General features: G+C 42.6%; 1 protein-coding gene across 4 annotated transcripts in view; it reads right to left on the reverse strand.

The window, feature by feature from the left end:
- Positions 1-6,917: 6,917 nt before the first annotated feature.
- The window catches only part of NUP98 (nucleoporin 98 and 96 precursor), a gene marked incomplete at its 3' end in the record, with an annotated part of 101,625 nt that continues 95,722 nt past the window's right edge, over positions 6,918-12,820 (reverse strand). For all 4 annotated transcript variants that reach the window (XM_082660030.1, XM_082660029.1, XM_082660028.1 and 1 more), the window contains 4 exons: positions 11,650-11,891; positions 11,032-11,186; positions 9,850-9,961; positions 6,918-9,737 (listed from right to left, as the gene is read on the reverse strand). In XM_082660030.1, coding sequence (XP_082516156.1) covers positions 9,520-9,737; positions 9,850-9,961; positions 11,032-11,186; positions 11,650-11,891 — 727 coding nt within the window. The remainder of the gene's footprint in view (positions 9,738-9,849; positions 9,962-11,031; positions 11,187-11,649; positions 11,892-12,820) is intronic.

The following is a 12,820-nucleotide window of genomic DNA, read 5'->3' on the forward strand; positions in this document are numbered from 1 at the left end:
TATTTTACGTTTGGTAGTGTATATATGTCCATGCTACTCTCTCACTTCATCCCAGCTTACCCTTCCCCCTCCCCGTGTCCTCATGTCCATTCTCCACGTCTGTGTCTTTATTCCTGTCCTGCCCCTAGGTTCTTCAGAACCATTTTTTTTTTTTTTTTTTAGATTCCATATATATGTGTTAGCATACGGTATTTGTTTTTCTCTTTCTGACTTACTTCACTCTGTATGACAGACTCTAGGTCCATCCACCTCACTACAAATAACTCAATTTCGTTTCTTTTCATGGCTGAGTAATAGTCCATTGTATATATGTGCTACATCTTCTTTATCCATTCATCCGATGATGGACACTTAGGTTGCTTCCATGACCTGGCTATTGTAAGTAGAGCTGCAATGAACATTGTGGTACATGACTATTCTTGAATTATGGTTTTCTCAGGGTATATGGCCAGTAGTGGGATTGCTGGGTCGTATGGTAGTTCTATTTTAGTTTTTTAAGGAACCTCCATACTGTTCTCCATAGTGGCTGTATCAATTTACATTCCCACCAACAGTGCAAGAGAGTTCCCTTTTCTCCACACCCTCTCCAGCATTTATTGTTTTTAGATTTTTTGATGATGGCCATTCTGACTGGTGTGAGGGGATACCTCATTGTAGTTTTTTTTTTTGTGGTATGCGGGCCTCTCACTGTTGTGGCCTCTCCCGTTGCGGAGCACAGGCTCCGGACGCGCAGGCTCAGCGGCCATGGCTCACGGGCCCAGCCGCTCTGGGGCATGTGGGATCTTCCCGGACCGGGGTACGAACCCGTGTCCCCTGCATCGGCAGGCGGACTCTCAACCACTGCGCCACCAGGGAAGCCCCTCATTGTAGTTTTGATTTGCATTTCTCTAATGATTAGTGATGTTGAGCATTCTTTCATGTGTTTGTTGGCAATCTGTATTTCTTCTTTGGAGAAATGTCTATTTAGGTCTTCTGCCCATTTTTGGATTGGGTTGTTTTTTTGATATTGAGCTACATGAGCTGCTTGTAAATTTTGGAGATTAATCCTTTGTCAGTTGCTTCATTTGCAAATATTTCTCCCATTCTGAGGGTTGTTTTTTTGTCTTATTTATGGTTTCCTTTGCTGTTCAAAAGCTTTTAAGTTTCATTAGGTCCCATGTGTTTATTTTTGTTTTTATTTCCATTTCTCTAAGAGGTGGGTCAAAAAGGATCTTGCTGTGGTTTATGTCGTAGAGTGTTCTATGTTTTCCTCTAAGAGTTTTATAGTGTCTGGCCTTACATTTAGGTCTTTAATCCATTTTGAGTTTATTTTTGTGTATGGTGTTAGGGAGTGTTCTGATTTCATTCTTTTACATGTAGCTGTCCAGTTTTTCCAGCGCCACTTATTGAAGAGGCTGTCTTTTCTCCATTGTATATTCTTGCCTTCTTTATCAAAAATAAGGTGACCATATATGCATGGGCTTTTCTCTGGGCTTTCTATCCTGTTCCATTGATCTATATTTCTGGGAAAACAGCCTTTTTTTTTTTAACATCTTTATTGGAGTATAATTGCTTTACAATGGTGTGTTAGTTTCTGCTGTAAAACAAAGTGAATCAGCCATACATATACATATATCCCCATATCTCCTCCCTCTTGCATCTCCCTCCCACCCTCCCTATCCCACCCTCCCTATCCCACCCCTCTAGGTGGTCACAAAGTACAAGCTGATCTCCCTGAAGACAAAGCCTTTAGAGTTACTTTCAGCTCTGTCCTATGAGCTGTCTGACCTGGGTAAGATACTGAAACTCTCTGTGTTTCAGTTTTATCAAACAGGTTAGTGGGATTAACAGTCCTCACCTAAATAGTTGTCGTAAGAATTAAATGAGACAATGCAAGTACCTGATAATGCAAGGCAACTGCCTAGTACATTGACAAATGCACAGCAATCAACAGTATTTGCACTATGGTCCTAGTGAGTTAGTCAAGATATCTTCAGAAACACACATTTAGATTCATAAGCCCCAGCCCCCGGCAAATACCATTCTTCCTTCTGTCTCTATGAAATCATGTCAGTATTTGTCTTTTTTTTTGGCTGCGCTGTGCAGCCCACAGGATCTTAGTTCCCTGACCAGGGATCGAACCTGTGCCCAGTGCAGTGGAAGCACAGAGTCCTAACCACTGGACCACCAGGGAAATCCCAGTATTTGTCTTTTTGTGCCTGGCTTATTTCACTTCATATAATGTCCTAAAGTTTCATCCATGTTGTAGTATATGTCAGAATTTCCTTCCTTTTTAAGGCTGAATAACATTCTATTGTATGTATATACCACATTTTGCTTATCCATTCATCTCTTGATGGGCACTTGGGTTGCTTTCACATTTCAGTTATTGTGAATAATGCTGCTATGAACATGGATGTACAAATATCCTTTCAAGATTCTGCTTTCAGTTCTTTTGGATATATACCCAGAAGTGGAATTGCTGGATCATATGGTAATTGTTTTTAATTTTTTGAAGAATTGCCATACTGTTTTCCACAGCGGACATACCTTTTTATTGAATACATTCCCACCAACAATGCACAAAGCTTCCAATCTCTCCACATCCTCACCAACATCTTTTACTTTGTTTTCTTTGATAATGGCCATCCTAATGCATACGAGGTGGTATCTGGTTCATAGTTTTGATTTGTATCTCCCTAATGATTAGCGATGTTGAGCATCTTTTTACGTGCTTATTGGCCATTTGTATATCCTCGTTGGAGAAATGTCCGTTCAAGTCCTTTGTTCATTTTTAAATTGATTTTTTTTTCTCTTTATGTTGTTGAGTTCTAGGAGTCCTCTATATATTCTGGATATTAATCCCTTGTCAGATAAATTATTTGCAAATGTTTCTCCCATTCTCTAGGTTGCCTTTTTACTCAGTGTCTTTAGAATGAACAAAATTAAAAATTCTTCATGTAGTTCATTTTGTCTATTTTTTTCTTTTGTTGCTTGTGCCTTTGGTGTCATATCCAAGAAATCATTATCAAATCCAATGTTGTTAAGATTTTACCCTCTATTTTCTTCTAAGAGTTTTATAATTTTATTTATTTAAATATTTACTTATTTATTTGGCTGTGCCAGGTCTTAGTTGTGGCATGTGGGATCTTCGCTGCTGCATGCAGGATCTTTTAGTTGCGATTTGTGGCCTCCTGTAGTTGCAGCATGTGGAATCTAGTTCCCTGACCAGGGATTGAAACCAGGCTCCCTGCATTGGGAGTGTGGAGTCTTAACCACTGGACCACCAGGGGAGTCCCTAAGAGTTTTATAATTTTAGGTCTTACATCTAAGTCTTTGATCTAATTTGACTTAGTTTTTCTATGTGGTGTTAGATTCTGATGAAATATATAAATAGAAGGTGGTATGTCCATACAATCAAGTATCATATGGCCATAAGATGGCATGAAGTACCAATGTATGCTACAACATGGATGAACCTTGAAAGTATTATGCTAAGGGAAAGAATCCAGTTACAAAAGGTCACATATTGTGTGATTCCATTTATATGAAATGTCCAGGACAGGCAAATCTATAGAGATAGGAGGTAGATTAGTGGTTGTGTACGTCTGGGAAAGTTGGGGAATGATGGCTGAAAGCTATGGCGTTTCTTTTTAGGAGGATGAAAATGTTCTAAAATTGATTGTGTGGTGATGGCTGCACAACTCTGTGAATATAGCTAAACTAATTGTACGCATTAAATGGGTAATTGTATGGTATGTGAATTCTATTTCAGTAAAGCTGTTATCAAAAATATTGGGGGGGCTTCCCTGGTGGCACAGTGGTTGAGAGTCCGCCTGCCGATGCAGGGAAAACGGGTTCGTGCCCTGGTCCGGGAAGATCCCACATGCCGCAGAGCGGCTGGGCCCGTGAGCCATGGCTGCTGAGCCTGAGCATCCGGAGCCTGTGCTCCACAACGGGAGAGGCCAGAACAGTGAGAGGCCCGTGTACCGCAAAAAAAAAAAAAAAAAAAAATATTGGGACTTCCCTGATGGTCCAGTGGTTAGGACTCTGAGATCCCAGTGCGGGGGGCCCGGGTTTGATCCCTGGTCGGGGAACTGGATCCCACATGCTGCAACTAAGGATCCCTCGTGCTTCAGCTAAGACCCTGTGCAGCCAAATAAATTAATAAATATTAAAAAAATCATAATCCACCATGAATGAGTTAGCTGAAACAAAAACACTCATAGAAACAAGCAAGAGATCACATATTGGACATATTAATGATAATTTGAGTAGCTAATATACTTTGGGTAGTGCTCTAAGCACTTTAACATATATTAATCCATAATTCTCACAACACCCTATGAAGTAAATACTATTATTGATTCCATTTTACAAATGAGGTAACTGAGGCACAGGAAATAACTTAGCCAAGATTCCATAGGATATTCCAGTGGACCCAGGATTTGAACGTAATTGGGGTAAACAGTCCATCCCTATACTACACTATACTATAATTATACTGCCTCTTTTAAAAACAACATATAAGTGTATGTAATATGATTTAAGAAATAAATGAGGACTGAAAAGTGAAAACAAGAGGACTATCAAGAATGAGTAGGTAGGGACTTTTCCCTGGTGGTCCAGTGGCTAAGTCTCTGTGCTCCCAATGCAGGGGGCCCAGGTTTGATCCCTGGTCAGTGAACTAGATGCCACGTGCTGCAACTAAGATTTCACATGCCGCAACTAAAGATCCCGCCATGTGGGAAGCCGCATGCCATGCGGCGCGGCCAAAAAACCAAACCAAAACCAAAAAAACAAAACAAAAACAAAGGAGGAAGACAAGACTTAAGAGTGAGTGGCAGGGCTTCTCTGGTGGTGCCGTGGTTGGGAATCCACCTGCCAATGTAGGGGACACGGGTTCGAGCCCTGGTCCAGGAAGATCCCACATGCCGCAGAGAAACTAAGCCCGTGTGCCACCACTACTGAAGCCCGCGCGCCTAGAGCCCGTGCTCCACAAGAGAAGCCACTGCAATAAGAAGCCCACACACCGCAACCAAGAGTACCCCCCCCACCGTAACTACAGAAAGCCCATGCGCAGCAACAAAGACCCAACACAGCCAAAAATAAAATAAATTTATTAAAAAAAAAAAAAAAAAGAGTGGCAGATGTTGTAGGGATGGGTGTTGGGGTAAAAGATGCATTTTTCTTTCCGTACCATTTTCTTCAGCAGTTATTCAATCTTTTGGGGGCACAAGGTTGTCTTACCCTCAAATTACATTTAAAAGCAACATTTTGCAGAATACCTTTAGGCCAAAATAAAGGCTAAATTCAAGAGTGCTTCAAAACACATGGAAATATCACATACATAGAATAGACTGGAGAGTTACAGAAAAATTGGTATGTTTACCTGAAAAAATGGTGAAATATTTCTTATAACATATTTAGTGTGTTTTAGGGTAAAAATGTTAATTTGAAAAAAATAATTCTAAAAGTTGGTGGGGGGCTTCCCTGGTGGTGCAGTGGTTAAGAATCCGCCTGCCAATGCAGGGGACACAGGTTTGAGCTCTGGTCTGGGAAGATCCTACATGCTGCAGGGTAACTAGGCCCGTGCGCCACAACTACTGAGCCTGTGCTCTAGAGCCCACAAGCCACAACTACTGAGCCCACGCACCTAGAGCCCGTGCTCCGCAACGAGAGAGGCCACTGCAGTGAGAAGCCTGCGCATGGCAATGAGGAGGGGCCCCCGCTCGCCGCAACTAAAGAAAGCCGCGCACAGCAACAAAGAAGCAAAGTAGCCAAAAATAAATAAATTTATTTAAAAAAAAAGTTGGTGGGTTATTTTTAAAAAGCCATTTTGGAAAAAAAAAGTACCTGGACAACAACTGATTTTAGTCTCTATTTTGAAAATACTGAATCATCACATATAAAAAGATAAGGAATGTGCGATGATGAAACAGTGAATCTTGGTCATGATTATTAGGTGGAAGGTTGATGGAAGCTTTAGAAAGGGTGAATCAGGCTGACAACACCTGAATCAACAATCTTAACATCACTAGAAGTAGAACAGCGAGACAGTGTCTTCCGTAGTGATGAAACACAGCACCACCTATGAGAAGGACCCTGAATCTAATCAAGTCTCTAGATCTAACCAGTGGTATACAGCAAGTAAGGGAGGTAGAGGCACAATCAGCCAAATCTAGAAGCCCCTGGCCCTCTATGCTAAAGGATGAATGTCCCAGGTACTTCATCAAATAAAGGGCATTTAAAAAAGGAGAGAGGAGAACTGTTAATAGATTAAAAGAGACTTAAGAGACTTATCAGCCAAATGCAAGTGTGGACTCTGTTTAGATCCTGATTTAATTTAAACAAATCAACTGTAGTAAGATTTTACTTTTGAGACAACTGGGGAATTCGAAAATGCAGAGAGTATTAGTTAATATTTTGGAATTATTGTTAATTTTGTTAGGTACGACAATGGTATTGTGATTATATTTATAAAAATTTATCTTAGAAATGCTTAGGTATTGATGAAATGATGATCTCCCTTAGAAATACCATGGTGAGGGACTTCCCTGGTGGCACAGTGGTTAAGAATCCGCCTGCCAATGCAGGGGACACGGGTTCAAGCCCTGGTCCGGGAAGATCCCACATGCTGCAGAGCAACTAAGCCCGGTCGCCACAACTACTGAGCCTGCGCTCTAGAGCCCGCAAGCCACAACTACTGAAGCCCACGTGCCTAGAGCCCGCGCTTGCAGCAAGAAAAGCCACCGCAATGAGAAGCCCACACACCACAATGAAGAGTAGCCCCCGCTCGCTGCAACTAGAGAAAGCCCACGCACAGCAACGAAGACCCAATGCAGTCAAAAATAAATTAAAAAAAAAAAAAAAAGAAAGAAATACCATGGTGGGTGCGTGGGTAGGAATAAGAATGGGGGTAAAGATATTAAATAAGATTGAAAAACTGAGACATCATTTTATTTTTGCATGGGTGAAAATTTCTACAATAAAAGATTTTTAAAAACCCTTAGGAAAGCATAAGAAATGAATGTTTAAAGCAGAAATGAATATATTACAATACAGAACTCCAATAAAACTGTTACGTCTGAGAGCTGGTTCTCTGAAAGACAACAAATTTTAAAAATCTGAAATAATTCCCTGGGAATACAAAGTAACAAAACAAGTCAAACAGCTAAAAAAGACCAGCTAGCCTGCAGGTCTTGGCTCTGCTAATCCAACATTTAATCTCCAGACCTCTATTAACTTTGATTTTGGCATTATTCCAGCATTCTGCTGAGGAAATACTTTGAACATTGTATGAGGTTGTGGATTCCACAGATCTGTTGAGTTTTGAGACAACTGGTTCTTATTTTTATATTTTTGAGAAACTTAAATTTTTAAAAATATGTTTCAATGGGATTTTGAAATATAGAAGAGACCGCTTATCATCTTTATTGTTCACTTTAACTGTAAGTCTATTCTCTGTGACGCAAATAGCTGCTGTGATAAATATTTGACTTACAGGTTTTTTTTTTTTTTTTTTTAAAGGAAATACCTAAGAGGAAATACTGCCCATATTCACAGTGCTTAACATTTCTAAAGGTAAACCACTTCTAAAGCACTCACTTTTCACAAAACACCTCTGGTGAGGAACGCAGAACAAATTCTTTGCTCTAAGTCCAGCAAATGCTCCGTGACTCGCTCAGGTTCACAGTCAGTCAGTAATGCTGGGAGATTCCCAGCTGAGTAACCCTTATCCTCAGGGGCCCAAATTAAAGGGAAGCCCCAGCCACTGCTTGCTCATCTCATCGATGTCCCAGAAATCTTTGGCCTAATCCTCATTCGAAATTGCTCATATCTTCAATTTAACACAACCAACCAACCAACCTACTCATCAGCCTCATTTGATCCCTCTCAAGCACAGCTCTGTGAAGCAGCAACATCAGGGATCATTATCCCTTTTACACAATGGAAGCTGAAAGATGAAGTGCCAAGGTTTAAAAACAAAAACCCCAGAGCAGAGAGGCTTTGAATACTAAGTATATACCACTGGGCAATTTGAAACCCTGCCCCATTCCCCACTAGGAATCCAAGCGCATAAAAATAAATGTATAGCAGTCAGGATCCATCAATAATCTCAACCCCCTCACCCCAAAATTGACCCTTATAAACCTAGCCTTGATCTAGTCTGCAACTATTCTCTCATTAGCCCACGGCCAGTCTCTCTTTAGAGTGCAAATCAAACAAGGCCACCATAAAGCTCCTTGGGACAAGGCTCAAAACCACAAAAGGAAAGCCAATACCAGGAATGCTATAAACATTTCATTTTATTTATTTTTTTTAAGAAAGTAGCTTCAGAAAAAGAGGAAAATAATCTAGGTCATATATATATATATATATATATATATATATATATATATATATATATATATATATATATATATATACTTTTTAATAAAATCCTTTCTGTAATCTTCATGCATGAAGACCCAGGGAGGCATGCCATGTTGTCTGTGACAGCCCTCACACCGCAGTCTCAGACCGTTACCTGGGGCTCCCCACAGCTGTGGGCAGCAGTGTAGCAAAAGCCCCCTGCCTCCCCCTGAAGCCCAGATCCTTGCCTGCCTCAGTGATGGTTTCACCATCTGGGACTGTAAATGGAGGGTGGGAAATGCTCTGGGCTAGAGTGGGAGGGACAGGGAGGGCTACCCAACCTGCCATGTTTCATCCAAACTCTTCAGGCAAATCCAGACAGGAGGCCTAGCAAGATGACTGAAAACCAGGCACCAAACTGAATTCTGGGAGTTTCCCAGAGATGTGTGATCTGGTACCAAGAGCTCCTGCACGGAGAAGGTTTGGTGTTCACAGAACATTCAAGGCAGGAAGAACAATCAAGCCTTGAAGCCCCACCCCTCGATGGCAGGCACTCACTTCTACCCTAAATGGGTCAGAAAGACCCTGTTCTGCCTCCTAATTCAGTCCAACTCTCTTCTGACGCCAAAAGTCAGTGTTAATCAACAACCTACTTCAGAGACAGATTCTCCTTCCTTCTGTGGATAGTTTACTTGTTAAGAGAGGACAGTCCTAGGTCAACACATTTGTCCCATCACCTGTCCCACTCCTTCTAAAGAGTCCTAGTATAAAAGGGCAGGAGTAGGAGTAGGGTAGCAGTTTGGCATCGAGTCACAAGATCCAGAATGGCTGACGGAGGAAAAGCATTCCCTGGTTCTTAGGGGGTGTGGGAATTCTGCCAAAGGTGCTTTACCGACGCTTTACTGACCATTTACAAAAAGAAAGGGGAAAAAAAAAAAAGAATAGTCTTCAGGATGGTAAAAAAGAGACTTGGATCCTTTTTTGGGGGTTCCAAAAGCCCTTATGCTGTGTTTAGTATTAAGAAAGCCGTGAACAACTGGAGGTTGCTGCTTGGGCAGCAGGAAGGGAGGGTGGATTCCACGGCCAACCCAGAGAATGGCAAATGGTGCCAATCAACTCAACGTAGGGGACCTCTGCGTAGTGAGTGTGAATCGGCATGTGAGTGTGGTGCGCGGAGCCTGGGGCTCACTGGCTCCCCACAGTCAGTTCCCGCAGGTAGGACTGTGTGAGACTGCGCAGTTCCTCCAAGGCATAGTCCTCAGGCATGGGGAGCCGGCCAATGTGGGGAGCCAACAGGCGCAAAGGGACTCGCTGAGGGTCTGGCGTTGAGTCGGAGGTTGCATCAGGGGCATGCTGAAGGCTCAGTACCACCCGCAGCAGGTTGGCTACACGTTTGGCCATGTCTGGAGAAAGAGAGCAGAGTAAGCACCAAAGGACTGGGGGTGAGGTGTGGTTATAATAATCATAAAGACAGGCAATGAGCAGGCAGGAAGGGGGAGGAGGCGAGAGGCTGACCTGACTGAGCCAGGCGATCCTTGGCATTGTAACACTGGATCTGCTCTATCCGGTTGCACAGTGAGGTCACTTTGGTATGTAACTGCTCTAGCTCATAACCTGAGCAATCCACCTACAAAGAAGCAGAGGAACCAATTAGGCCAAGAGGAGCTCCCATCACTCCAATCCTACCCACAGACTGACTATGCAACACTCTGAAACAAGAGTGAGGTGAGGGAGGGGAAAACCCAAGAAGCTGGCCGGCAGTGCCATGTCACCACCATCCAGCCTAGTCGCTGAGGATAAGACGAGACCTTAGCAATTATACACAACAGGAAAACAATATAGTGTACAGGGCCTAGGATTGGGCAAGTCTTGAAATCACCATTCGTGAACCATGTAACTATCAGGCTTTAACACTGCACCAAAAATCTATATAAATCTGGGTTCACAAACATGGTATTGATTTCTTAAGAGCACACAGTGAGAGGTGGAGCCCAAGCCAGCACTTAATTTAAGTCTCCTGACTCCAACTAAGAATCAGCATTTAATTATGCAGATATTAACAAGAATTGTGGCTTTGTTAACAACAGAAATCAATTACTTTCATGCTAAATGTTATGTGAAACATCCTCACCAAATCTCTGACCTTACTTTCTCTCTCAACCCTAAGCTTCTCATTTAAAACTAGGGGAAAAGATGAGAACAAGGGGAGGAGACTGACTATGGACAAGGCTTAGGAATGTCCATTGTACACACTACTTGGCAATAAGCACCAAAAAACGTTTTAAAGTTTTGATAGAGCTGTCATAGTAACTACATCAAATTAGCTTCATCAAAATATCCCTCCTGGGCTTCCCTGGTGGCACAGTGGTTGAGAGTCCGCCTGCCGATGCAGGGGACACGGGTTCGTGCCCCGGTCCGGGAGGATCCCACATGCCACGGAGCGGCTGGGCCCGTGAGCCATGGCCGCTGAGCCTGCACGTCCGGAGCCTGTGCTCCGCAACGGGAGCGGCCACAACAGCGAGAGGCCCACGTACCGCAAAAAAAAAAAAAAAAAAAAAAAAAAAAATCCCTCCTACACTGACAGTGCTATCTCTGCCAATGAGTTTTTCAAGTCGTTGCTCAAGCCTTTGGAGGTCGCTATGGCTCTGTGGGCCAGGGAAAGGGGAAACTAGGCCGTGGTTTAAGGAACTCAGGCACCTGCTGTATATGATGGAGCATTTCGATGACCCGAATGTAGTCCAGGTAAACAAGCCCAGATGTCTCCCAGTCCTGGATTAGGCTGCTGCGCTCCGGGGGTGCCAGGTCTTCCAAGAACCCCTTCAGGTAGTCATAGTTCTCGTTAATAATGGCATCTGAAGAAACAAAATATTGACCAAAAGTGCACAAAGGAAGGACATGGCAGAAAGATCTAAGACAGGAAGAAAGGGAAAATTATGTTGGGTCAGACTTGAGAATTACAGTAGAATATTTTGAAATTCTCTTAAGAAAACTGTGAAGAATTTCTGGCTTCAGTTTCCCAAACAGATATTTCTGGTGTTGCTGAATAAAACTCCCTAAATAAACAAAGAGTTTAACATAATTAGTGAATATCAAGAATATTCCTGGCAAATGGGAATGTAACAATATTGCTGTTGACCCCGCCCCTCACCCTTACCAAGCATCTTCTGCACAGAGAGCTTTTACAAAGTGTGATCTGATTCAAGTCTGCCATACCCTGTTCTGATCATCATTTCTGGCCTGACTCATCATGGGCTCAGAGACTGGAAGAATTGGGGGTAATTCCAGGAGACACAGGCCCTAGTCTGAAGCACTCACCAGAAGCTAAGTGCTGGATGACGAGTTTGTGGCAGCGGTTCCAGTGCCCCGCTTTAAATAAATAGAGGGCCTCCAAGTGCCTGTCGGATTCCATGTGTGCTCGCACTGCTTTGGCCTCATGAATCCACTCAGCAGGCACACAGAGCTTCTCCGTCAGGAAAATCTCCTTAGCCCACGATTCAGGGGTCTCCAACAGTTGGCAGTGCCGCGTAAGCAGCTCTCGAACAGCCTTCTCACGCATGCTATAGGAGGAAAGGTCAGCTGGGATAAATCTCATTCTCACTGATGGAGAAGGCTGCCTCAGACAGCTCACAGTGGCCCGTGAGGCAGTCTCTTAAACTGCAGGTCCTGACCCTTAGCGGATCACCTCAAACTTCACTTAAAAAGCTATCACACCAGCATTAATTTTTAAAATGAAACAGAATAGAAGCATTCTGTAAAAACATATTTTCATGGTCAAAAAAGTCTGAAAACGAATACTCTTGGGAAGGTTGCCCACTACCCTGAAAAGGTTTTCTCCTGACTCGGCTCATTTCTTTCCTTTTTAAAAATTTTATTGGAGTACAGCTGATTTACAATGTTGTGTTAGTTTCAGGTGTACAGCAAAGTGATTCAGTTATACATGTACATATATTCATTCTTTTTTAGATTTTTTTCTCATACAGGTTATCACAGAATATTGAGTAGAGTTCCCTGTGCTCTACAGTAGGTCCTTGTTGTTTATCGATCTTATATATAGTAGTGTGTGTGTGTTCATCCCAGTAGGCTCATTTCTTTGTTTCCTTTCTCTAACAGGAGATGAAGGACTGGGATAGGGGAATTCTAGATCCACCGAGCACTCTGCAGTTTATTTCTAACCTCCTCCCTGCCCTCTGTCTCACGTGGTCAATGCAAGAAAACAAAGTAGTTTTTAAACATAAGGTCTCTTCCAGGTCGTTTTTTCCCTTAAAAGTCATCGGCCTTCCTAATTCATTTTCTCTTTACTGCTAGACTTAGGCTAAACTCAATCTTTCTGCTCTCAAGGCCACTTAAATAGAGTCCTTCTATGTCTGGGCCAAAGGATCAGTCATTTTAATTTCAGATCAAAGCTATTCTCCTCATCTTAGATTCTTTTCTCAACTCCTAGCTTTTTCAAAGGACTCCCAATCTCATGACAACTGCCTCCTTTTTT

The sequence above is a fragment of the Grampus griseus genome (assembly GCF_964374135.1).
Source record: "Grampus griseus genome assembly, chromosome: 8".
Taxonomy (NCBI): domain Eukaryota; kingdom Metazoa; phylum Chordata; class Mammalia; order Artiodactyla; family Delphinidae; genus Grampus; species Grampus griseus.